We start from the raw sequence: 26596 nt of genomic DNA on the forward strand, positions 1-26596 counted from the left end.
GGTGGAGTTGGAGCTGAGAATCCGCTTCGGAGTTGGCTAGGCCCATATCGGCCCGCATGGACAAGATGAAGAAAGAGGGGCGAATTCCTGTTACCATTGCAGATTTATTGACGGGATTGGCTCATTTGGCCGTGTCACCGAGCTGTTGTTGTGATACGACAACGACATTATTACTTGCCTACGACTTTCTCATATACGACCTGGCTCGAAGCCAACGATGTCGTTTCCAAAGTCCTCCACGAAAGAGAAAATTAGATGAATGCCTGACTGCCTAAAGCTACAGGGAGCTTCTTGCGGTTTACTCCCTGATTCCTCTCTATCAAACTCAATGCCCAGGGCCGAGTGTGAAGACCTCTTGATTGGATTGTGTTGCTGCTATCAGCTTCTTTTTAGTATTTGGTGCAAGCAATGTGTTTTGGTCAAATCGCCGTAATGCAGTTGAGACATCAAACAAGCCAAATAGTAGCCAATGCCATCCTTTTACAGAGGCACAGTAAATGAAATAATTATGTATTCTCGCCACTTATCTCTCGAAAAAATTAAATCCATATCAACTCCTCAGGGTGTACGGACATTTCAGGGGGTTGTGCAAATTCAAGATCTCATGCCGTGCTTCTTCAGGTTTTGGACCATCTTCTCCTCCTCTTCCAACAAATGATTGTCTTGTCCGACCGGCCCTGCCGTCGGGTACAGCAAATGAAGTGGCACCTCTCGTACGTTGACAGAATTCGAATCCTTAGTTCCCACAAGCATCGTCTCAATGATATTTCCATCGCCGAATTCAGGCTCCCGCAGCACGCGCATCAGCACACTAGCACATTGATGTGGGGTCAGGGTGAGGTCATCCGGCCTCACTCTGTCACGGCAGTACTCGGGATGAAAGATTGGTGTCTAGGGTTGGAAAATTAAGTTAGTGGCCAGGTATATTACAATTGAAACCCGATATGTTCAAACCAAGCCGGCTGTCCTCACTCACATATACAGCCCCAGGACAAACGGCTGCGTTGCGGATTCCAAACTCTTTCTTGAGTCCACCTAGGCTCTTGACCATGCTCACAATGGCAGCTTTGCTGGCAAAGTAGAGTGGCGTGTGCATTGAGTGAACATATCCGCCCAAACTTGCAATCCACAGCAGATTGCCCTGGATGTCGCGGTTCTGCAGCCAGTAGTCAATGGCAATCTGGGCCAGGCGGATCGGTGCGATAGTGTTCACACTGAACGTTTTGTATTGTCCGATTTTGGCATCAACAGGATCGTTCGCGAGGGGAGAGATTCCTGGAGCATTCCAGAATGAGCTTGACGGGGGCTCGTAGAGGCCTGCGCCGTTGCAGACAATGTCCACCTGGGGGAAGGTTTGGAGCGCCGTGTCCCACAAGGAATTTATTTGGTTCCAGTCAGAGACGTCCGTCTGGTGGAATAAAGCATATGCCCCATTCTTCTCTACATTTTCCTTGGAGTAGTGGGCAACTGTCGCTTCTGCTTCCGGCCGCAACTTCACATCTGCCACGATGATGGAACAACCAGCTTGTAGAAGTAATTCTACAAATGCATGGTTTATGCCTGATATCCGTAGGTTATTTTATAGATCCAAGTCCAAAGGGGCCGCATTTATTGGAATAGGTTACTCACCGGATCCAGCACCGGTAACGATGGCGTATTTGCCCTTAACATTGTAAGCTGACATGATGGTGGCAGTAGATTGAATTGAAATGTGAGATAGCAGCAGAAAAGTGACCAGAGGAAACCAAGAGACGATGGAAATGCTGCCATAAACCTTCAGAAGCCCGTCCTAGCGCCAATTTATCTTGTAGCTCATTGTGCAGTTCGACCTTCGTTTTGATATGTGCCCACTTATTCCCCTCATTAAACCTGCAGTGATTATAGTCACAGATGCAAGGAAAGTACCAGGACCCTTGTAGTCAAGCATATTTACACTCCACCATTGCATGTTTGTGTTGGCGCTGTATGTATTCGGCTGTTGGTTCAGACTTTGCTGAACCACTCCAACAAACAGGCCACGCGGACTCCTGCCAAAATTGTAAGGTGGCAGAACATTGGGAAATGAAGTGTCAAATGAACCCATAATGAATTGTTCCTTGTAAGCAACCTAAAGGTAAACCGTAATTTATCGTTGGTTGGAGTAATGTTTTGAGTTGAGAAAAACCCCTGTACGTGGTACTGTCTGATGCATATGCTAATCACTTTCGCGGCAGCAAAGGCGCTATCTCCGCTACAAAACTAACCAACATGCAGATCAAGAATATACAAGGGGCCTTGTCAATATATTCCCTTGGCCATTTGCCAGGACACGTCTCCCTTTTGAGTTTGATCCGAGGTATGTCTGGATCCTCCTGTGATATCCGCTCTTGTTGTCTTGAGGATTTGATGGGTACTATCGGTCTCCCGGGCTTTCTTGATCCCTAGGTGTACTATCATTGTGCAGTGGGATCGTTCTTGACCGCGCTCGAAGAACGTATGCTTCGTCCCTGCTGCTACGATCTTTTACAAGTCCCTTGAAAAGTTGTCGAAGCATGGGAAGTGAGCCAGCGATGATGCCCATACCCCACTCGACAACAGTCCAGAGAATGATGTTTCCCACATTTTCTATGAATACATTCTTTTAGTACGATACGACATAGTTGAGAGCCAGGAACTTACGGAGGAGGTTGATTGGGCTGTTGTAGGCCGAGGAATAAGGCCTCCGGATTATCGTAGCTGTGGATGCACTTATTATCGGATGGCGGTGTTTCCCATTGATTGCCCTGTCATCACCTTCAGTGTGGCAGGTAACTCCACGGAAACTTTCTAAGCCCTCTTGCATCAGATATTTCAAATGCATGCTTATGATATACAAGCAGCCCGTCGTAACCCAACCCCCCCCCCCGATGGGATGTGTGCACAAATAGAAGATTTCCAAGGTGGTTATGTATAAGTAGCGTAGCATTACGTCATCAAATATCGGCCCAACTATAGCGTATATCTGAATTCTTTGTTGACTCGATCGGTCATGTCGCTGAACTCAACGTCCTTCAAATGTCCGAGATCTCCAGCCTGCACAAGTTTATCACGTCTGTTGTTCTCCCAGACGTAATAGAACCTTAACATCAAAGTGAAAATCATAGCCAGGCCGGAAGTGACAATTATTGCAGTCTTCGCAGGAATATAATCGGGCGCAGATTCAGCTGTGAATGTCAAGGGGCCGATGATGTTACCAATACAGAAACATATGAGGAGGGTAGCATTCATGGTGACCTGTTGAAATTAGTATGGCTACGGGCGAGGATAATTCTAAGTAGTATCGCACCTTTTTAGTATGCCCGGCATAGTTTGCGCCAACCAATGAGTACAAAAGAGGCAGTGTTGCACCAATGCAGTTCGTCATATAGTTGCCAATGAGTTTTCCAGCTTTGTTCTCCCCTGGAAAAAATGCCATAAGGGCTGCCCCAATAAGACCGGGGATGAGAAGGCAGATGATGTTGATAGCCCGCTGATTAAACCGGCCTGCTGAGTTGGTTGCCGCTAGAATCGATACGATGCTTACCGCACCCGATGGGATGGATAACAGCGCTGTTTCTTTGGAGGTATAGCCGAAACCCTTGATTATTGTAGCTTGAAAAGAAGACACTGCGCCGTTGGGAACGTTCGAAGAAATTGTTATGAGTGCTAGCAGATACGTCTGCGGATCTGTGAAGCATTCGATGAACTGGGGCCACTTGAAGTGTTTGTTTTCGACACCAGTCTGATTCTTCCTTAGACGCTCAATTGCCCAGACCTTTTCTTCTCGCGAGAGAAATCGAGCGGTCATAGGGTTGTCAGGAAGAACTAGGATGACTGTGATCCCAATGGCGATCGTAATCAAGCCACAGATGAGAAACATGATTTGCCAAGATGTGAAGCCGGAACTGTGATAATGCTGAAAGCCGAAGGAAATCAGGGAGCCAACTATTGTGCCTCCGCCTGTACCAAGGTACCAAATTCCCATACGAGGAGGTTGTTCTTGTCGTTTGTACCACTTTAACGGTCAGTAAATCCCAAGAGGCCTGACGTGGGATATGGATAAAGTCTTACCATCGTTGTGATGACTATGAGTGAAGGAGCCACAGCACTCTCGAAGACACCCAAGAGAACTCTTGTGACCACAAGTCCGGCCCAATTGTGACAAGCAGACGTAACCGATAAGACCACGCCCCATAAGCAGACCATAACCCCGATGTATTTCGCCGTAGGAAACCTTTGCATACCCCAGGCATGAGGGAACTCGAAAGCCAGATAGCTCACGTAAAATATCATGGCTAGTTGTGAATACTGGTCACCGGTGATGCTGGTGTCGTTTTGAAGGCCCATGACGTTTGCATAGTTGATCAAGGTCTTGTCGAGGTACTGAAGGATGTAACAGGCAAACATGAGGGGTACAATTCGCCAATCGATTTTGCGCTTCAGTTTGCGCTCATCCTCGGCCGTCATTGGCGTTACATCTTCGGTATTCCGCAAAAAGTCGAGAGCAGCGTCGGGGTTTGAGATATCTTTTACTTCACCCACCAACAACTCGGGTGCACTTCCACCACTGCTGGTGGCCTTCTCCACATCGACCTTTTCACCTAAACTCGTCATGATGCTTTGGTTGAAGCCAGAAATGGGTTTAAACTGGAACAATTAAGTCAGAGTCAACTGGATGAACGCAGTGCTCTCTGGATCTTATATAACTATATTGCAAAGTGCACACCTCGGCTGATAACCGCATGTCTATGACGCATTTAAGAATGATTGGGCGTATGGATAGCGTGGAGGCCTTAACAATGTTGGAGACAATCCCCATCGATAAGTTTGTGGCGATCACCAATACCGTTGAGTTTGAACCAATTAGAAGGTGCAGGATGCTGTGAACCATGTATTTGCAGGAAGATGACTGGGGTCTTGGTTGGCCATCGGTAGTCGTTATCTTTCTTTCCGGAAGAGAAGAACCCGAAGATATGGACTGATTGCCGATTGTACTAGACTGCAACACAAGTCTTTCCCGACAAGGAGGGGTTGCTGCATATAATTCTGAACTGCGCCTATGATATCACCGCCTGTGAAGTGGGTTGCGGAGAATACTCGGCGTCGCCAACTGATCCGCAGAGTTATAAATGGTTCGGCTTATAAGCAACACGAGCCGAACAGGACAGCTTACAAAACCCCCCACCGAAGTTCTCCAGTAACAATGTAAAAGAAGACTTGGGACAACTAAGCCCCCGAAACTACAAGATTGAAATTGAAGATGATTGGCGATGCGTCTTAGGGGATATTTTCGTGGGCATTAACATCGGACGCTGATGATGGCAACGCGTTGATTCTTGCCGCCAAGCAATCAATGTCTATTGACTGAAACCCTCTGGGAATCGATTACTCTTATTAGACATCCCAAGACAAATCTTCGACATAGAAAGCCTGGCATCTGCTACTCTGGGTCTCAAACCAGAGATTTGGCACGTTTATCAGTAGGTTACCCTAGCGGAAATAGTCCAGTTCTGTTAGTTTAATGGTTGAACCGGTACTTGATCCGGTAACAAGAGATTGAAAACTAAATTCGCCTCATAGCCAAGTCGACAGATAACCTTCATTGAAAAGGTACCAAGGTGTACACTTTTACAAGACAGGCATGCGGTCAAAAATGTTCTCGGATTTGACTTGGATTTATGAGCCCGATGTTTGATATAGCGACAGTAAATAAACCCTATACTCAATCTTGGTTTTGAACCTCTTTCATCCTTGTTGCCGAAAACATTATACATCAAGATCGAAATGCCAGAACACCACCCGTGTAACGTTACATGCCTGACAACCTATCCACCCTGCGTCTGCATAACACTTTGTTGGCAACTCTTGGTTGATAACGTGTTGACTCTCCACTTTTGCTTTCTTCCGTTTAAACACGCCTTCCTTTTTCATCGGGTGGAGCGATGACGATTGTAGCGGGTAGCTCGCTGTCTACCGTAGGCTTTTCTTGCGGTTTCCTTTTGAAGATTCCACCGATTTTAGAGAACATTCCCGCAAGGAGTCTGTAAGCAACGACGAAAGGCTTTCCAACGAAAATAGCCACCTTTTCAAACCAGATATCGGGGAAAATGCGAACCAAAACTCCCCAGGGTAAAGACATGAGGGCGACCACAATGGAAATTGCCCACTGGGTACCGTTGAGGCCACCCTCCTTGATTTCAAAAACGCGGCCACCGATGAAGATAATGCCAACTTGCAAGCCAACCATAAGGAGGTTAATGAAGATGAAGAACTGGTTACGGTGGACACCTTCAAGGACGTTGAACTTGTTGTCTAGTCGGCGGTTGTTAAATTCGTTAAAAATCTGCATCCAAACGAATGTGTTGAAGATGAGAGTATCAAGTTGAAGCATCTGATCCTCGCTGGTTCTGTCGTAGTTAAGAATCTCAGGGCCTGCGAAGTAAAGCGTGATTGTAATGATGAGCTGGAAAATAGCCTGTCCGATGATCATTTTCCACATCTAGAAGTGAACTGTCAATCCACTGGCCAACCTTTGTTCCAGGTAAAGGACTTACGTTGATTGTAATCAATGGGGAGTTCTTTCCTTGAGGTGGTCGGTCCAGAATCTTCTCAGTCGGTGGATCGGTTGCAAGTGCAAGTGCGGCAAATGTGTCCATAATGAGATTAACCCACAGCAGTTGAACAGCTTTCAGCACAGGTTCCATATGAGGGTCATACATGGCTGTGATGAAAGCCAAAAGAACTGCGGTAATGTTGACGGTGATTTGGAACTACACAACCGAGTAAGTAACTGAAGCACCAACGACAGTTTCAACTTGTGCAAGACAGTTGAGTCAATCAATCAATGATTTATCAGCCGTCGATATGGACGTACCTGCAAGAATTTCTGAACGGCATCGTTGACTGCGCGACCCCATTTCAGAGCCGTCACAATGGAAGCAAAGTTATCGTCCATCAGAACGATAGCAGAAGCCTCCTTTGCGACTTCAGTGCCAGATATACCCATAGAAAAGCCAACGTCTGCGGCCTTCAGAGCCGGTGCGTCATTTGTACCGTCACCCGTAACGGCGACAGTCTCGCCAAGAGCCTTCAGTCTTGTGACAAGAATCCGTTTGTCTTCGGGGGATGAACGAGCCAATACTTGTAATTTGGGAAGAATGGAGTTCATGTCTTCCTCGGAAAGCTTTCTGAACGCTGGTCCTTCCATAATCACACCCTGGGAGCCCGTGAAAATACCACATTCAGTTGCGATGGCCTGGGCAGTGACGATGTTATCGCCTGTAACCATGCGGACTGTGACGCCTGCATGCTGTGCCTTACGCACTGCTTCAGGAACACCCGGTCTAACAGGGTCCTGGATGCCAACAATTCCGAGGAAGGTCAGATCGGAAGCAGACAAAAGCGACTCGAGCTTGACATGGCCATCCTCTGATGGCATGTTTGACGGCGGCCATTGAGTGTAGTCCTTGTATACAAGGCCAATTGTTCGTAGCGATCGACTGGCGTACTGGTTAATGGTGGATTCTAGCGCCTGTCGCTCCGACGCGACCAAAGGTTCCGCAGCTAACGTTTCGAGATCAGTTTGGGCAGCGCAGTAACCAAGCAAGATCTCGGAGGCACCCTTAACCAAGAGGCGGTAGCCTTTGGAGGTGTCACGGAGTTTGATGACAGCTGCCATGCACTTCCTGCTCGAGTCAAATGGCAACATCTGTACGATTTCCTCGTTGGCGCGAGCTTCAGCTAGAGATTGCAACCCAAGATGGTCCTTGGCAAGATGGAGAAGGGCCGTTTCGGTCTTGGATCCAATAAATGTCGACTGACCGTCCTCTTGGCCTTCGAAAGCCGTCGAGTTAACAGCGATGGATTGGACGATCAGTTCTTTGGTAGCCTTTGGCACGTTTGGAGCCCATGCAGAGATGTGAGAGGGACCGTCAGTAGCTTTCTCGTTCTCGGACTGAGAAAACGCCGTAAAACTTGTTTTTGAAAAGGTACCCGCAACAACCGTCATCTTATTCGTTGTCTGGTATGCTATCAGCTTCTAGTCGACTGTTGACGAGAACGCACTTGGATATGGCTTACCAAAGTGCCTGTCTTATCAGAACAGATAGTCGTGGCATTTCCCATAGTCTCGCATGCTCGAAGAACTCGGACAAGGTTGTTCTCCTTGAGCAGCTTTGTGGTTGCGAATGCAAGAGCGAGTGTTACGGCAAGCGGTAATCCTTCCGGCACAGCTACGGCAATAATAGCGATTGCCACGACAAGCAAATCCATGAAAGTTGATGCCTTGTCAGCAGGTGACCTGCTATCGCCGGAAAGGCTCGCGAGAAAGCGGAAAAGCAGGATAAAGAACATCAAGGCAGATGCCGTTCCACCCAGCTTTGCGATGGCGACCGCAAGACGCTCCAGCTTCTTCTGGAGAGGAGTAGCCTCGATATCGTAGCGTACTGACATCATAATCTTGCCAAAGCTGCTATGAACACCGACAGATGTGCAAACGTAAGTGCCCATGCCTATGATTTGTTAGCAAAGGCCATGGGCCAGAAGGCAAAAGCTTACCTTCAAGCACCTTGGAGCCTGAGATCACAAAAGGGTCCAAGTCCTCGAGATCGCTATGTTTAGATCCTAAGAGTTTCATGACCTGGTCACCGCCAGTCTTCTTGAGCACGTCGGACTCTCCAGTGGCCGAAGATTCATCACACTTCACGTCGTGGCCTTCAATCAGAATACCATCGGCAGGTACCATGTCGCCGGGTTCGAGGTGGAGAACATCCCCCACAAGTATTTCGTTGACATTGATCATCACGGATCTGCCAGAACGTATAACCTTGACTTGGCGGTCATCCTTCTTCGTATTCAGTTTGACAAATGCCTTTTCTTTTTGCCAATCGTTGTGGGAGCCGACGAGAACAACGATGATGACTGCTGCGCAAATGGCGACACCTTCAACCCAATCAACGGAAGCCGGCGCGCCAGCAGGCCTTTCCACGCCGAGAGTTTCGTATAAGCCAAGGGCCAGAGAAATAACTCCGGCAACGGTCAAGAGGATGAGCACCTTCTCATTGAAGGCGATCCACATGAGCTTCCAAATTGACTTTGGCTTCTTCGGCGGCAGTACATTACGCCCGTACACACGAGTACGGTCAGCAAATGGTGTCGTTGCTGACAAAACACGCTTCTCCGTATGTGGCGAATTTGCCTTGGCATCGGCGAGGGAGTCTGTCGCCTCATTAAATGTAATTATGGATTTGACACCTGTCTCATCGATGCTGAGCCCACTGCGCACATCGGTTTGGATACCACGGGCGATACCGCGGAGTCCGCCTAGTGCTCTGAATGCAGAAAGCGACTTGGGATTGAGTAGCTTATTGAGCTGACCGGGAGAAAAAGCGAAGGGGTTATTGTCGACGCGAAAATCACTCTCAGTTCCAGGGTCTGGGTGCAGCGCCGAGTCTGCATCCTCAAGAACAACACTGGGGGCAGCAGTGCTAGGAGGGCCGGTTGTGCCAGACGGCGTGAGGAAAGGATTTGTGCCATCGGGCGTAATGGTTTCGCTGTCGCTGACGGCCCGCGGACGGGAGTCCGGATGTGTGGGATTGGGGCTGAGAAAGCTGTCAGCCATGATGGATGCCAGTCATGTATGGCTTGGTGGAAAAGAGAAAGTGCTGTCGAGTCCGAGAGCAAGACCAGCCGAGCACGCGGCGCCCAGAGAATATGAATGATCTCCCGTAGTCTAAAAGGCAGCCTTCGCCGCTGCCCCCCTCCAGCATCAAGATCCAACCTCATGTCTTTGTCCAACAGAGACACTGCTGAGCTCTCCACATCCCGTCATAGCGGCAGGCGCAAAAGGCCTTAGACCCTGGTTGGAACAGCACTGCCACGATTTAATATGGTATTTATTGACGAATTGATAATCTCTGATGCGATCTGATAAGTCCAAAAGAGGCAGAATGGGACTCGGAAACCATCCTGACAAGCTTAAACAAGCAGGCATTACGCGGTGTGTGTGGAGTGGCGGCCAGCATGGGTGTAGTCTAGATCAGCCTCGGAAACCAACGAACAACACATGATGCAGGCTTGGCAGTTTAAGAGAGCGTTCACAGGAGCTTTACTCGACGATCAAGAGGAACTGGAGGTGTGAAGCTCGAGGCAAAGTGGGAGGTGGAAGCGAAAAAGGCAAGACTAGCCGGAAACTGACAAAAATCTTACAGAGACAGGGGTGAAGTGCGCGCGATTTTTAAGCAAAGAATAAGCGAAATGATGGTAGGATCAGACGAGTTCCCAGAGGAGGAGAAGGTTTTGCCGTACATGCATGGCAGACATGACTGTCTGAGTCTAGTTGGCGCGGGATTTGCTTCTTTTCCTACACCGGAGACCGACCAAGAGTCAGGCGAAAAGAGGGGTCATTGATTCTATTTGGCAAGAAAAACGAATAATCCATTTCATCACGCTGCTGGAGGCGCATCAGGGCCTTTCAATGGAAGGTCGAGCGGAGCACGTGGGTGGTTAATACGACCTCGCCTGATCTTTCCCTGTCATCACCGCTTCGCGAAATCCTGCTTGTAATCCTATCGAGCGGGGCAACCCCACCCGGTTGGCATTCGTTTCCAACCTCTTGTGGCGGCCACCGGCGTTTGGGCGGACATGAGCTCCTGTTTCTCTCCAGCATCAACTCCGCACGCCTTGACTCAGGGGGGGAGGGGGATGTTGCAAAACTGTTGAATATGATATGTGGTGGCACTTGATTACTTGGCTGCAACGATCTTCTTCCGCGAGATAATATTCTTTCTGTTTGATACCCATGACGCCATCTCAAAGCTATTGTGAGAACAAATCATGATGTGAAAAGCCGACCTCAGACAAGCACAGCCCGGCCAAGGCCTCCAAAAGTCTGAAATCCGATCCGAACCTTGGCCTACACCCGGGGCGAGACCGGTCATGTAGAGCCGTAAAGCCCCTGCCTGGCTGATCACACTTGCCAATGCATCGCAATGGCAAGCCAAGCTTTTGCGCGCCCCATGTTCGTCTGGAATCAACTCATTGGGTATGAGGTAGGTATACTAGCCCCAACTCATTGCGCGCAACTTTGCTTGTTCAACGGATGCAACTCTGGAGCGGAACCTTTTGTACCCGATTCGTATAGCCCCTGAGAGGCGACCGGCATTTATTGGCGCGGAACAGCCCGTCGTCTTTTTCCATGACGAGGCAGAAATCTTCAATCTTGAGCGAATCGCATTTGCGTCCACCTCGATTGCACTTTGACAGAGTGCGTAATTCGCGCTCTCCACTTCGTATTCAACCGACATCTTGCTTGAGCTCATTCCAAGTAGATATTACCATATCGGAACTCGAGAGAATTGCACACGCATTGGGGGTACCTGACATCAAGGAGCGCTGATTCGTCCGTAGCTTGCAGGGACTGCTTCAATTTGTCTGGCAAACGAGGTTATTCTCAGCCCACCTCTCAAACCCCAGTGCAATATTTCACCGCTGGGCATTTTCAACCTCACATCAAGTGGTGATGTTATGTCAGCTGCCCAAGGCAGAAAAACGGTCACATTCTGGCACAGTGGTCCTTTATTCTGGGAGATATATCGCCTGCTATCATCCGTCCTGCCCATTAATTTCATCGCGTCTGAATTAGGCCCTGAAATTTTAAGTGGCTTTTGTGTTATCATTTCTTATAGTGTCTTGAGCAACAACCTATGGAGCAATCTCACATAAATTGTTGCCGTAGTGCAGGTCATGTCTCCCAATGTGAACCAAAACGGTTTTCAGCAGCTGGGCATCACGCCCTGCATGTAGTGTGCATCTATGGTTCACGATTCAGATGGGGAATTTGTGGAGATTTCGCACAATACAGCAAACACATGAAAGTTTGGCATCAGGACTACTAGAACTTCGGTTACGGACGCACGCTGAGCTATCACCAAAAGCGGATGATTCCGAAACCTGTGACAGTTGAAAGCGGCAGCGTCATTATAAAGGCTATAATTAGGGTAATATCCAAACTCCATTGAACTCCTAACTGCTTGTCAATAAGTCTTTGCGTAATGTTGTGGGTGAGACAGGAGACTACAATAGGTTTTGCTTTAGGTTGCAGCCAGAGACATATGCTCTCTAAGTCGGTTAGCTGTGTTATGTTCTGGTATCATATTCTGATACACCTCTGGTAGAGCTTCACGGACATTCTCTGACGGCGATGGTTGCTTTTTGGAGTGACAAGGAAAGACATCGATACGGAATGTAGTAGTATGGAAGAGCCACCGGTTTTGCGGGCCTTCCAAGATCTGGGGAATTGATCAACACTAACGGTTCCTATGCCATCACAGGCCGCCGGGAGTCATCTGTGACATTGATCAAAGAACCACCGCAGCAGTAGGATTGCTTCAACTTGACTACAGGCAAGGTTGTACTCACCCGAGCAACGAATTTCTTTTTCTTCTCCGTTCCCGTTCCTCGTACTGTATGAATCAAAGAAAAACGCTCAGATTCCTATGCAAGAATACCAATGTTTTGACTTTAAATTCATGGTAACCGATGAGAGCATCTCTCTATAGGAGGTCATGAGAAGATGTGGATACATCACCCTCTCGGCACCTATGTAGTTCTGTAACATCGAATACGAATGTTGCACATCTTACCCCGGTCCTACGGATATGGTGGTTGAATTTAATGCCCACTTTGTGGGTACTCCTATGCTTTGCGTGTCGACGTTGCCGAGCGGGCGGCACACCTTCAGTGAGACAACTTGATAACTATACTGACACCCTGTTTTTTTGCGTAAAACATGTGCCCACTACCTTGGGGGCCGAAATAAGCGCCGCTGTTTCAAGCGGGGAAATTCGACGAACCCCTCAACTTGCACCGTTTTTGTTCTCGCCGCCAGTGAACATTCAAATCGATGGTTTTGTTCTTTGAAAACAATGTCATTATGCGAAACTTGCAGCCGCCTCGATCTTCACGATTTGGTAGACGACGACAATGAAGTCCAGGACCTCATCCTTCATGGCTCCATTGCCATCCTGAAGTACAACGTCCCCTCTTGCGACCTGTGCAAGCTCTTCTACACCTCAATCACGGACAAACTCCACCGCGAAGGGGTCGAGATTGAAGAAGCTGCCTGGAATGATTCAGAATCTCCTGTCATCTTGCGTGGCATCCAATACCAGGACGAGAACTATGAGGCTCGCGGCCTCTGCTGGGTCAAAATCCGATGCGACCGTCTCAGCCCAAGAGCCTACTGCTATTTTAGTTTCTATCCTGCAACAGAGACGCCAGCTTTGGATGATGTGATCTTAGGCCGACGCATCAAGCCGCCTATCGAACAACTTGACCTCATGAGAGAATGGGTACGAAGCTGCGATACGAGTCACACTTCGTGTCGTTCGGAACCTGGACCGTTACCTACGCGAGTGATTGATGTCGGTCTTGGTGGACAGACTGAGCCTCGGCTTTTAGTAACACGCGGAGCCGTTGGCCGATACATGACCTTGAGTCACTGCTGGGGTCTTCATCCAGTCATTTGCACGACTAGCGAGACGATCGAAGACCACATTCAATCATTACCCATGTCGGCACTTCCTAAAACGTTCCAGGATGCCGTTATTATCACCAGAGCCGTTGGGGTCCAGTACTTATGGATCGACTCACTTTGCATTATTCAAGACTCCAAGGAAGACTGGGAACTCGAAAGCGTCAGGATGGGCACTATTTATGCTTCGTCATACTTGACCATCGCAGCGTCGGCATCCAAAGACTCGACAGGTGGTTGCTTTATGACGCGTGACACCTCAAACCATGTCCAAGTCAAATGTACAGTGAGGGAATCTGCGGGCTCACAGCCGGTTCCCGTCTTTGTCCGGCCACGACCCCGAGACTTTATTCAGCTTCCTCAAAGCATTCTGCATACCCGCGCGTGGGTGACGCAGGAACGCCTTTTGTCCGCAAGAATGATTCACTATGATACGGATCAGCTTCTTTGGGAATGCCGGCAAGATCGATTCGCGGAAGACGGAGTCCCTGTCGATGCATTTATTGTGCAGAAGCTCGTATGGGATGAGCGCCTTCATTTGTCATTCCCGTTTGCGCAAGGCCGTCTCTCCACATCCGAGTTTGTGTGGGACTGGTATGACATGGTGTCTGCTTACAGTCGCAGAGGCATCACCAAGGCTTATGACAAGCTTCCGGCCCTTTCTGGTCTTGCCAAGATTATGGAGGAGTGCACGGGTGAACGATACATTGCAGGGCTATGGAAAAACCACCTCGCCTTTGGCTTGCTATGGAGACGCAGCGAAGCCTGGCTACGACGTCCCTCAGATGGATACCTCGCCCCAAGTTGGAGCTGGGCATCATTGGAGGGTGATATCAACATGCCGGAAATTGCAACCATTATGCCTACAAATAACGTGATGGAGACGTCGATAAGAATAATCGAAGCAGATGCCGTTCCACTCGGCATGGATCCACGTGGGATGTTAAAATCCGGTTATGTACAGCTTACCGGAAAACTCAGGATTGCTGATTCTCGAGTCGATCCAGCAACTCCAGGGTACAAAAGGTTTACGACGTACCGAGAAGAACAAGCCATCGATTTTCTCAAAGAAGATGGCGAGATTGTTGGGCTAGCAATATTTGACGAGAAGTATTGCAGTGAAGCCGGGCCCCTGTATTATTTGCAGGTTGCCAGAAGGAAGAGCGAGCCAAGTCGGTGGCATGGGCTGCTTTTGGAGCCGGTGGGTGAGCAGGAGGGATTCCGGCGCATCGGATTCTGTCGCACAGAGGAGATTCCAAGCCGAAATTGGTTTGCAGATATCAAGGAAGAGTTAATCAAAATTGTTTAAATAAAGTTGAGGGGGGGCTGAAGGAGATGTCCATTTGATGCTTGCAATACGGCATCTCTATTATAAATAAGCTAGCGGTCAACTTATACTGTTTCTTCTCTACTTGAGCTATATTTCACCCGATTGCACGATTGACCTTCTGTTCTTTTCCTGGTGCAATGCTATGCGTGGAATGCCGCTAAAGTTCCCGATTCTAAGTAGATATGATTCATGTCTGGTCTCCAAGCTCAAGCAATCTGAGGACGAATAAAACCGGTCGGGCAGTCGGGTAAGCCAGACAACACTGTAAACCAAACGGCTATTTGAGCATTTACATCCAGTATGATGTTTTACTAAGACCGCGAAGAACAAAAATAGAGGCAGGGAGTGAGGGAGAGAGGGAGAGAGAAGAGGCAGCGTCGGCTTAGAGTCACCTCCAAGCTGGCAAGTGAGACGGATGGATTGGGCCACGGAGTTGAAAGCCAGAGACGGAAGTTTAGACCCACTTTATCCGACTTCTTCGGCGTTTCTGTTCCGATATTTTGCCGGCTGACTGTACAATGCCAACACCAGCCGGTGGCACCTGCAAAGTACCGATTCTGGCAGCGGAAGCGCTTGTTCCTTTCCCGTGTGATTCTCCCTCTTCCCCTTTCAAGTGACTTCATCTTCGTCACCTTTAACAACCACCTCATTTCAAGTCGCTATTTGGATTTGGTCCTTTGAAATGAATACCCGGCATCATGTCGACATTCAACGGTCTCGTCGCAGAGTTTCCTGACATAAGAAGTAAGTTTCTGGCCACGGGGTGTCGTACACAATGGCAATGCTGTTCGTCGCCTGCACGACAGCTTCATGCCATTTTGGCTGCTCTCGAACCACCCCCGCCGACTTTGGTTCGCAAGCAACTAATAGTGTTACAGTCGACTTCTTCCGGAAACATGTTAATCGATGTCCACCACTCGCGTGCTTCCTCAGCCATGTTCACAGCGACCACCTTGCAGGGCTTGAGAGCCTGCGCTCCCCTTTCGTCTATTGTTCGGCAGCCACACGGGAGATGCTCCTCCGTCTCGAGCGACACCCTTGTCGTATCAACTACGCCAAAGGCATCCTCGAGGCACGCGTGCAGACGTACAAGCATCTGAAGAACCTGCTCAAGCCGCTGCCCCTGGAAACCCCTACAACTCTTGAGCTGGCGCCTGGCAGCCACATTCAGGTTACCCTGTTTGACGCGAACCATTGCCCTGGTTCGGTCATGTTCCTTATTGAGGACTCATATCACGCTGTACTATACACGGGTGACATCCGAAGCGAACCCTGGTTTGTCAACACAATCGCCAGAAACCCAGCCGTCCTTGAATACACCTCCGGCATCAAGACTCTTGACAAGGTCTATCTTGACACCTCCTTCATTCAGGATGTACCGTTCCAGACTAAGGCTGAAGGTCTTGCAGAGTTGCTCCGCAAGGTAGCATTGTACCCAGATGACACCATCTTCCACATCCAAGCATGGACATACGGATACGAACAGGTCTGGATAGCCTTGTCCAAGGCTCTGAAATCCAGGATCCATGTCGACGATTACAAGATGCGCATATTCTCTTCACTAGCCGGCACAACCTCCAATGACCGCTTCAGCTCGTCCATCCATCTGTGCCCCGAGGCCCCCGCCTTGGCCGGCTATGTGTGCGGAAACACACCTCATCCAGGCTGTCTGACCCGCGATGAGAATGTCCGGCTTCACAGCTGCGAAAGGGGCAATTTCTGCACAGCGATTCGGAAATCTGCAGTCGTATTCATACAGCCAGTCATCACTCACCTTCCAAATGGCGCCGACATTGTTGAGGCTGGTGTTGGCGGAGGTGGGGGTGACTTGGAACGCGATGCGGAGCTTGATCCCCTCACATCTGATGATATAAAGGCGGTATTGACGCACATAGATGAAAAGGCAGATCTATCCGAGGATGCAAGGTCGAGGCTACTTGAATTCCTCGAGACTAGTGCCAAAACAGGGCGGAACATGTCCCTAGATCTCGACATCACGTCCTTTGGGGAGAAAAATCAGGCAGCCATTATTGATGCTTTTCGGACAGCAGGACGGAAGGATCTCCTTGCGACCGAAAGCTTGGAAAGGACGGCGCATGGCCCAGCTGAGCATTTACCAGGGATCATCACGTTCCCATACTCTCGACACTCGTCTTATGAAGAGCTTTGCGACTTGGTTCGGGTGTTCCGCCCAAGAGACGTCTGGCCTTGCACAGTCAACACTGCCGACTGGCTGAGAGACGGCGTCACTATAAAATCTCTCTTCGGCAAACACTGTTCCGGTGATGTCTTTGAGCACGATCTTGAGATGGAGAAACTCACCTGTGGGAATGCGGAGGTAGTCCAGCAACAAGCGTCTCAAGGCCTTGAAAGCAGTCAGCTTTCAGCGGATGGGCCCGACGCCACAGCGTCACATTTCTCGCACAACCTCCAAGCGAATGGACCCCGGAGTGCTGTCGTCCATGCTGGGAAGATGGTAGATGGTCACTCCGAGCCTATCGAGACACACACATCTGCACAGACGCAACACAACTTCCACAGCTCGAGTGGAGAATCCTGGGAGGCACAGGAAGCTTCGATGTTCTATGAACCCACAATACCGCTGCATCCATACGCCGGAATGTCACGCATCAGAGCTGATGCATATCTCAGCATGCAGAGAAATATACTAGGTGACGAGTGGACACCAATCGGGTTACTCTCCACGTTGGATCATCACACAACGCCGGATAAGAACCTGTGAAGGATCTGGAATTAGTCACGGCATGCATATCACACACTGTTCGTGGCAAGGCGTTGGCTCCGTTGGATCTTAATGTCTACTGGTATCGTTGGTATCTGTATTTTGCTTATTGTTCAGCTACGGAGCTGTGGGAATAAGCGCACAGCACAGCTGTGCTGCAGCCTTGAGCTCAATAACACATACATTAGCGCACACACGCGATTAAAGAGTATCCGTCTACGTCCTCTACTGTGGTCGTAAAGCTCCGGCCTCGGATTTACTCCACTTGCCGTCGATATACTGCCGCAGGTTCTTCCCCCAGAATGCAAGTGGCAGAGCAACGCCGCCCACAACGAGAAGAATGGCGCCGAGTTCAAAGTTTGCACCGAGATAGCCCTGTGACTTGAGCCACGGGCTGACAGCATAGCTCGTCGCAAAGCTCAGCATGTACCCCGCGCCACCAACGATGACCATGGCCGGCGCCGCCCAGCGAGGGAAAGCCTCCGTAACCCAAAGCGTCGACGCGATGCCGTAGGCCGCGGCGCTGAAGGCGTTGATGAGATAGGACACGAAGATCCAGATGTAGCTCAGTTTGTACTGGACGGTGAGTCCGTACAGGAAAACACTTCCGGCGCCAGCCAGAACCGCAGGGAGGAAGGCGATGAGATAGTGTTCGGCATCTCGAACCCCGCCGTTGCGGAGCGTCAAACGGCGGGCCACGCGCGAGGTCAGGATTGTGGACACGGGCCAGGCAAGCAGAGACCCGATCGCCGCAACCGGGTTGACCATGGAGATTACACGCTCGGGGAGGTTATACGGCGGCTGCATCATGACAACCGCGTATGTCTCGCCGATGAAGAGCATGGCGCCGAAGTTGAGGGCGTTGAGGATCGCGACCCAGAAGACGAGGGGGTTGCACGCGCAGAGCATCGTCTGCACGTAGCAAGCCCACATCTCCCTGAACCCTGCGCCGCTCTTGCGGACCCCCCATCGTCGAACAATACCTTCCCATGTCGACTCTGCAACGGGTTCGTCCTGCGCTGCGGCTAGGGTTTGGCCCCCCGGCGTTTTCTCCCAGTCCTCGTACATCTGGACCATTTCTGAGCCACCTTGTACGAGAATGTGGCCGTCAAAGGCAACTGCCGGCCGGACGAAGTAGGTTTCTGGGAGGAAGAAGAAGATGCATACGAGCATGCCTAGGCAAGGTCCAATCCAGGCAGTGTAGAACCTTCTCCACCCCGGTTCGGCGAGGGCAGGCACCAATGGCAGGCACAACAGGGCACCGCCGCATCCAATGCTCCAGAACATCCCCAGGGCATTGGGCCGTTCATCAATGAAGGTGAGGTCAATGACAACGAGGATGGACTGTGACATCGTTAGTTGAGATCCATCGACAGATATGGCCGGGTAGCCATCGACGTACCGCGCTCAGGCTGAGCCCCGCCGCAAACCCTTGGAAGCTCAAAGCTGCGAGCAGCTGGTAAAAGCCGGAAGAATTTGCCGCCCAAATTGTGGCAAGGGTCAAGACACACGAAGCGAGCAGGAAGACTGGCCGTCTTCCAACTGCTACCGACAAGGGGATCCAGAGAAAGGCCCCCAGACCGAAAAAGATTGTGCTGGGCGTCGAAACGAGAATGTTCAAGGGGAACCTGTCAGTTTGCTTTTGGGGCCTTTTAGCCGTTGTCCAATTTGATCTCATATATAGCCGGGGGCGAATGACATACCTTGCCGTTGAACTCGGCGGCAAGAGAGCTGTACATCAGACTGGCAGCCTGGGTCTCGAGCATAGAGACAATGGAATATAGAATCAGGACGCACATGGCGACCATCCGCTTCGGCATGCTCCAGTTCAAGGGATCACGCGGTGAGCGGCTGGGCATGGGCAGCTTGAGCGTCTGGCCATCGGATGTAATCAGGTATATGCTCCCCGACACATCGGCCGGGGCAGGGCGATCCCCAATGCGACTCATCGTGCTCTAAATGGAGGGAAACGGCCAAAGTGAGAGTTAGAACAAACGGATGTGATGATTTCAACGGGCGAGGGTCTAATTAAAGATTGTCGGTGTGCTGCCAGACCAAGTGTCGAACAACTGTCCGATGGAGCCAACAAAGAACTAAGTCTGAAGGTGCAGAACGAACTGGGCCCTTATGAATAATGCCGGATTCTGCTAGCATGTGTTTGTTCCACAGAGAAACAACGTCAAGTAGGAGGTGGAGGGACCGCTTGCGGAATCTTCGGCCATGGGCTGCGATTATCAATCGTCGATTTGGGAAGCAGCGCAAAGTTAATTCCAACTAACAAAACGAGTCCATAATAGAAGCCTCGAGTTAGAGTAGGACTGATTTCCCGCGCATTCTACCGCCAAGTGAAACCGGCGCCATGACCTAAGGCTGTTGATTCTCGTGGAATAACAGCTTGCAACAACAGCGAACAAAAGATGGTGTAGAGACGAGGATGGCCACCCCAGCCAGCCGGGGGTAGCAAGGCTGGGCCCGTTCCTCGTCGCGAACGAATGCCACTGGTCAAATGGCACGAGTTGCTATTGAACAGACGAGCCAGCAGGATGCATTGGCACAATCCGTCGACTGATTTCAATAAGGTTCGTGCCTGAAGTATAAGCATGTGGACGGAGGCGGGCTGGGCCCGATGGGAATCCCATGCCTGGCCGGACGACTCGACAAATCCGTTTCAAGCGGAAGTTTATTGACAGCATTGGCAGGCTTGGGTCGTCCCCAATGCTACGCTGTTTGCTGGACGAGGAAGAAAATCCCGTGAAGAGGTGGCTTTCTCGGGAACAAAGAGGGAAGTCGGCCGGGTATCTATCTGCGCTGCCTGTACCATCCGTGCCTATATCAGTGTTTCGCCCGAGCTGCCACACTAGCCCGCGGAAGCTACCTCGCACTAGGCTACGGAGAAGAGGCTGCGAGAGAATAAAGCAAGGAAGCTTCGAAATAACGCATGCGGCCTTCTACGTGCACATGCCCAGCTCGCAGCTCAGGACTCGCGACCCTTATCCAAACTGGTCAGCGATAAGACACGTCCGAGAACAACCATCTCATCTCATGGGCCACTCGCCATTCAGGCTTCTGAGCTGGAGGAGTCGCATTACGAGATGTCACGGCACGACAGCCTCCACATCCTTCCGCCGAGACTGGAGAAGCATCCTGTTTCAGGACATCTCGCTCATAGTTCGCGTTTCGTTGCGGTGTTGGCCCGTTCGGTAAAGGCTTGCAGGTAGGCGGCGGTGGTATTCAGCAACCAACTGTGTGGATGGACAACATGCCCGGAACATGTGGCCCAGTTGGTTCAGCATGTCTTTCTTTATCGGGATCGCTGGATCGGTTGTAATCTTCGATGAACCGGCGAAGGCACCGTACAAGGGCCAAGCCTAGCCCTTTTCAGCCCACTTCCTCGTGACGGCTGACGGGAGAGACTGGCCGCAAGGGCGGTTGGACGAATTCCCCGCATTGGCGGACATCGGTTTTCGGGGGTAGACGGAGTCTCTGCCCTCCCTGGGCTTTGGGGGGCAGCCTGGCCCCGGAGTCTTTTCGCGGGATGGGCTAGATGGGATTGGTCGGCCCCCCAAAGGACCGCCGGCCACGAACAGGTGGTGTGTGTGGGCGCACGAAACACTGGCAATGAAACCAGGAGCCAAAGGCAAAATCTCCATGTCGCATTCGGGGGAGACACCAAGTAATACGCGGTAATTGTCGACCAGCCTTGGCTGTTTCTACGAGAGATAAACACGCCATTAGTGGCTGCCATCGCCGTTGCAGTACTCGCTTCAAGTGTCCGCGCCAAGGTGAAGCAGCTCGCAGCCCAAACGGATGGCCGTGTTACTTCTCAGGCGTCGTTGTCATATGCTGTCGACACTTTTATGCAATCATTAGCCAGGTGACAGTTCAGACCAATGATGCATTGCTATATTGAGGGCGGTCGTGTTTGGGAGCTTTTCGGTCTTCGTAGCTTTTCGGGTTCGTCTAATGCATCGTGTTGTCGCCAGTCATGTCCACGTTTGAAAACGCACACAGCGAAGCAATAACATAATCCAATAATGCACATATACTATCAATGCGAAGGAGGCTGAAAGGTTAGCCCCCTCCCAAACTTTTGCATTTGTCGCCGAGCTCGTGACAGAGTCGTTTCTTTGCATGCACGTTCATGTAGGCGCGATTGAGACCGGGGAGGGGGGGGGTAAGGGCGTATTGCCACCATCCTCGAATTGCGGCGCAATGCACGCCGAAGGTGGACGAAACGACGTCTGACCATGTACTAATAAGACTTGAGCGATGCTCCGAGATTTAGCCAGTGCATGGAGGGAAGAAATGCCTCCAGAGAGAACAAGCGAAAGCCGACGCGGTTCCCCAAAGTCCTCACGGCTCGCCGCCCAGGTTTTCCCACGACATGGGGGGACGGGGGCCTGGGGTTTGTACATTCCTGCCCACGGCGCGCATGCGAGATACCAACGGAGGGGGACACCAGGGGCGGCCACCCACAGCAGACAGCCTGGCCGTGACAGGGGTGAGGGCGCAGGAAGAAGCGGCCGCTCTGCCCGAAGACTCGTTCCCCAGTGTTCTAGGCTCTGACCAGTCCGCGCGCAGAGCGAGATTCCGCATATTAGCCGCTGCGCGGGTTGGCGGCCCGGCGGGCAGCTTAGACGGAGGTGGTGATGGACCCAAGGGCGCCCATCCTGCCCGTCTCGTCCGTGTCGCCCCCCGTCCTAGCCCTCTTTTCATCCGGAGGACTGCGATGGTGCAATGAGAATCAATCTATCTCGTCCCCAGAGGCCCTCCCCCCCCAGCCCAGAACGGCCGGCCCAGCCTGGCGGCCCTGTGTCCTGTGGCCATGCTGACGCTAGGGATCGGAATGGAAATGTGGGCGCATTTGCGTCTCGTTGCGGGCCACTCCCTCATGATAAAGGCTTCGTGATGCCCCCCGGGGGTACTCACACCGGGGCGAGTTGTTCTTGGTTGGAGAGGCTTATTAAGGGAGCTTGCAGGATTCATTCTCGACGACGTTCGCTCGCAGCCTTACTTTTCTTCCCTCTCTCTCTCTCTCTCTGTTTCTCGACAGACGCAACACGACGGACAGACCAGCTGTCCCGTTTTACCATCTCGGCATTCCGTGTCCGCCGCTTACCAGCCCACCCACTTTGGGAAAGGTCACGAGGTGCCATTCTTCACTCGATTTGGAACTGCTGTCAAAACTCCCGAGGGACTAGGCTAGACCTGTTCCTGCGCTGCCGCCGCCGCCGCGTCCCATCCGGGGATTTGGTTCAATGAGCTTGCTGGCCTGCCTTTCCCACCACTTGGGACGACGATAACAGCCCCTTGGGTATCTGCCGCGTTGTTGGGAATTTTTTTTTTTTTTTTTTCCATTCTTGCGCCATCACGAGACAGGTCAGGATATATAGAGGAGGATCATCAAGGACGGGGCTTGCGCGTTCGCTCGCACTCTAGCTTGGGCGACGATTGGACCGACCACCAGCAAACCCCGGCATCCGGGTTCGAATTCGACTGAGCACGGGTTGACAGCGCAGACAAGTTGAGCACTTGACCCGACAAAGCCCCCCTCCCACGTCCCCCTTTTCCGAGGACTGGACCCGGCCATCAGCAAATTAGTCTGTTATCAGCAATTACAGCCGTTGGCTAGCAGCAAAGCAACGAACCACTTCTCGGGCTTTTCTTCTTTTTGCTGCAAAGATAGGATCCCCAAGGTGAGACGAAGCGCAACCTCCGTAGCCTGTCTATCGGCTGCAGCGTCTCGCATACGCGTGTATCAGCGTGGGTGCGCATACATACATACATACACATACATTATCCATACATAGCATCCGTCCATCCACACGTACACCCACTTACCTTATTCGCGCGCACCCTTGATCCCTCTGGGCAACGGCAGCTCGGATGATCTTGGCCCGCTGGGCCGCTGGGCCCACTGAGGCGCCCCCCACAAATGGGGAGGGCGGAAATGGAGGGGGAGGAGTTGGAGGAGGAGAGGGCGCCGGGGAAGTTGGAGATGCCGGGGCCACAGCGATCCTGACCGAGACAGCCAGTAGCAACACGAGCTCAGGCAGCACGACACCGGCTCCCGCTGCACCATCCTCGGTCAAATCGCCCAAGGCCAGTCTGGGGAAGAAGACTCGCAGGGGCACTGGCTCAGGAACAGGGACGAGGACTACCAGCACCACCACCACCGTCGCCAGCACCGGTGGCGGCGGTCGCAGGACCTCTGCCAGAATTATTAAGAGGACCCCGCCGTCGTCTGCCGTCGTGTCCCGGGCCACCTCCGTCTCCCCTACCTCTGCCCTACTCGCTTCCCCACCCTCGTCCGCAACCACCACAGCTGCAACATCCGCCGCGACGACGCGCCCGTCGTCCTCGACATCACCGCAGCACGCCGCTGCAGTAGCTGCCGCAAGCCGCAAGGTCTTCCCCAAGAACATGGAGCCCCCCGTCGTCTCCTTCTACGGGACCGAGCCCATCCCGCTGCCGTCGCGCTTCGCCGGCGTCAAGAAGCGCCTCATCGCCGGCCACGAGGCCGCCGTCGAGGCCTCGTGGCGCCGGCTGCTCGACGCCATCAGGACCGAGTTCGCCGACATCCAGGCCCGCGGCTCCGAGCTCATCCCCTCAATCAACTTCACCGACATCAACGACCCCGTCCGCGTCGAGGCCTTCGCCCACCGGCTGCGGAGGTACGGCGTCGCCGTCATCCGCGGCGTCGTCTCGCCCTCGGACGCCCAGGACTGGGTCCAGGAGACGCACGGCTACCTCGAGAAGAACCGCGAGTTCAAGCCGCCCGCGCTGCACGACCCGACCTGCATCGACCTCTTCTGGACGCCCGTCCAGGTGCGCGCCCGCGCCCACCCCAACATGCTGCGCGCGCAAAAGTTCGCCATGTCCTTCTGGGAGTCGACTGACGACCTGCACATCACCCGCGCGCCCGTGAGCTACGCGGACCGCCTGCGCATCCACAACGACAAGCTCGGCGCCGTCGGCCAGCAGAACGGCAACTCGGCCGCCGACTCGCTCAGCGCCAGCGCCTCGTCGACCATCATCGCGCAGATCGACAGCGGCAGCCTGGAGCGCTGGGAGCCCGACGGCTACGGCCGCGGCGGCACCTACGAGGCCGTGTTCCGCGGCGACTGGGAGTCCTACGACCCCTGGGACCCGGCCGGCCGAGTCGGTGCGACCACGGACCTGTATAACGGCGCGGGTGCTTGCAGCGTCTTCCGCATGTTCCAGGGCATCCTGGCCCTCACCAAGGTCGAGCAGGGCATGGTGCGCGTGCTGCCGTCGCCGAAGCTGGTCGCCGCCTACTTCCTGCTGCGGCCGTTCTTCTCGTCCAAGCGCGGCCCGCCCGAGCAGCCGGACGGCGGCAAGGCGGACCAGTGGGCCGCCTACCTGGACGCCTCGAACTGGACGCTCGACCCGGAGCCCAACACCATCATCCACGGCGCCGTGCCGGGCCACGCCCAGCGCCTCACCGAGCGCTGGCACCCGCACCTGCACCTCCGGAGAAGCCTGGTCTCCCTGCCCAGCCTGCAGGCCGGCGACTACGTCATCTGGCACTGCGACCAGGCCTACTCCATCATCACGGGCGGCACCCGGCTCGGGGTGCCGCCGGCCCTGCAGAAGGAGTCGAACGAGCTCTCCCTGCTGACCTACACCCCCGTGTGCCCCCTGACCCAGACGAACGCGCTGTTCCTCGCTCGCCAGAGGAAGGCCTTCCAGACCGGCCAGCCGGGACCGGACTTTGACACCCTGGGCGGGCTGGGCAGCGAGGCCTCGCATCAGGACCGTCCCAGTTCAAAAGAGGTCGAGGAGTACGGCGGGGTCGACGGCCTCCGCGCCATGGGCCTCGCGCCATACGACGTCGACCCGGCGGGCGTGTCGCCAAAGCACGCGGACGCGATGGACGTCGACGACGAGGAGGGCATCAAAAACAAGACGAAGACCGAGGCCGAGACGGAGCTCCTGCGGCTGGCCAACATCATCCTCTTCCCCAGCCGCTACGACTTTTACATCCCGACGAACGGCACACGGGGCAGCGGCGACCGCACGCCGCGCGCGGCCGCGGCGACGCCCAAGACGATGGCGAACGGCAACAAGAGCTGACGGCGTTGGTTGAAGGGGCGGTGGCGGCGCGGCACCCGACGGCATGCAGACCCGTCGGACAGGGAGATGGGGGAGGAAGACGACGAGCCGGAGACCATTGTTGTCGAGACCACGACCTCCAAGGGCAAGGAGAATGAGGCCATCACAGTCACGGTCACGGCGACGGAAGTCTAGATTGCGATTTTTCTTACCATGATACCCGGCAATCAGGCAGGCACCGTGTCGTTTGGGGGTTGGGAGTACCCCCCGGAGAGGGAGAGCAGAGGATTTGAGAAGGCCGCCCCTTCAACGTGACGCTGGGAGAAAGCAGATATTACGCGCAGATATGACGAATTCGAGAACGAGAGCTGTCGAGGACAGATGGCGGTTTGCATATACCTATCTATTAGTGGAAGCCGAGGAACGGTTGACAGTAGACGAAAGACGGAAGACGCCATGTCATGCATTGAGCAACAGATGGCCCTGGCGGGGCTCCGATGCTTCCTTTTATTTTTACCATTTTCGATTTCGTTTACCATTGGGACTGATTGAAGAGATGCAGCAGTGCAACATTTCGCCAACAAGCATGGATGGGGGGGTTTGGGTTAGGTTGGGACGGACTTGGGTGGCATTGATTTTAGTTCGGCGGCCGGGACGTAGCCGGTTCACGCTTAGAGACAGGACCGGGACGTGTTCCCGGTGCACCCTTTTTCATGTTCAGATGGCGCTCCGTGTGTTTGGGACCCGGGCCCGCCTCTTCGCCAGGCCGCTCTCCCTCACTCTCAGTCTCTCTCCAATCTCTCTCGAACCGGCAGCGCACACCTTGGACAATCTGATAAACCCCCCATGCCAGATGTAGAGCGCGCCCTCCCGAGAGGGGATATAAACACACACACCGTACATAGCATTCGATTCTTCT

General features: G+C 52.7%; 7 protein-coding genes across 7 annotated transcripts; 3 read left to right on the top strand and 4 right to left on the bottom strand.

The window, feature by feature from the left end:
• Nucleotides 1–594: 594 nt before the first annotated feature.
• On the bottom strand, nucleotides 595–1684 carry EsH8_II_001531 (uncharacterized protein; the record flags this gene model as incomplete). Its single annotated transcript, XM_083264829.1, has 3 exons — nucleotides 595–891; nucleotides 977–1524; nucleotides 1630–1684. The coding sequence occupies 3 exons, from the start codon at nucleotides 1682–1684 to the stop codon at nucleotides 595–597; spliced, it is 900 nt and encodes a 299-aa protein (XP_083122151.1).
• A 1283-nt stretch (nucleotides 1685–2967) lies between these two features.
• Nucleotides 2968–4611, bottom strand: EsH8_II_001532 (allantoate permease family MFS transporter; the record flags this gene model as incomplete). The annotated part of the gene is made up of 3 exons (XM_083264830.1): nucleotides 2968–3252; nucleotides 3305–4012; nucleotides 4069–4611. The coding sequence occupies 3 exons, from the start codon at nucleotides 4609–4611 to the stop codon at nucleotides 2968–2970; spliced, it is 1536 nt and encodes a 511-aa protein (XP_083122152.1).
• Nucleotides 4612–5905: 1294 nt separating this feature from the next.
• EsH8_II_001533 (uncharacterized protein) lies at nucleotides 5906–9616 on the bottom strand (the record flags this gene model as incomplete). The annotated part of the gene is made up of 5 exons (XM_083264831.1): nucleotides 5906–6496; nucleotides 6552–6767; nucleotides 6872–8017; nucleotides 8077–8507; nucleotides 8554–9616. 5 exons carry the CDS (start codon nucleotides 9614–9616, stop codon nucleotides 5906–5908), a joined length of 3447 nt encoding a protein of 1148 aa, XP_083122153.1.
• A 3037-nt stretch (nucleotides 9617–12653) lies between these two features.
• Nucleotides 12654–13776, top strand: EsH8_II_001534 (uncharacterized protein; the record flags this gene model as incomplete). The annotated part of the gene is made up of 4 exons (XM_083264832.1): nucleotides 12654–12735; nucleotides 12970–13346; nucleotides 13593–13691; nucleotides 13738–13776. 4 exons carry the CDS (start codon nucleotides 12654–12656, stop codon nucleotides 13774–13776), a joined length of 597 nt encoding a protein of 198 aa, XP_083122154.1.
• Nucleotides 13777–15556: 1780 nt separating this feature from the next.
• On the top strand, nucleotides 15557–17601 carry EsH8_II_001535 (beta-lactamase-like protein; the record flags this gene model as incomplete). The annotated part of the gene is made up of 2 exons (XM_083264833.1): nucleotides 15557–15602; nucleotides 15737–17601. The coding sequence occupies 2 exons, from the start codon at nucleotides 15557–15559 to the stop codon at nucleotides 17599–17601; spliced, it is 1911 nt and encodes a 636-aa protein (XP_083122155.1).
• A 225-nt stretch (nucleotides 17602–17826) lies between these two features.
• On the bottom strand, nucleotides 17827–19550 carry EsH8_II_001536 (major facilitator superfamily domain-containing protein; the record flags this gene model as incomplete). The annotated part of the gene is made up of 3 exons (XM_083264834.1): nucleotides 17827–18945; nucleotides 19004–19057; nucleotides 19305–19550. The coding sequence occupies 3 exons, from the start codon at nucleotides 19548–19550 to the stop codon at nucleotides 17827–17829; spliced, it is 1419 nt and encodes a 472-aa protein (XP_083122156.1).
• Nucleotides 19551–23487: 3937 nt separating this feature from the next.
• EsH8_II_001537 (DUF1479 domain-containing protein) lies at nucleotides 23488–25698 on the top strand (the record flags this gene model as incomplete). Its single annotated transcript, XM_083264835.1, has 1 exon — nucleotides 23488–25698. One exon carries the CDS (start codon nucleotides 23488–23490, stop codon nucleotides 25696–25698), a length of 2211 nt encoding a protein of 736 aa, XP_083122157.1.
• Between the last annotated feature and the right edge of the window lie 898 nt (nucleotides 25699–26596).

The sequence above is a fragment of the Colletotrichum jinshuiense genome, chromosome 2 (genome assembly GCF_051148585.1).
Source record: "Colletotrichum jinshuiense chromosome 2, complete sequence".
Taxonomy (NCBI): Eukaryota; Fungi; Ascomycota; class Sordariomycetes; order Glomerellales; family Glomerellaceae; genus Colletotrichum; species Colletotrichum jinshuiense.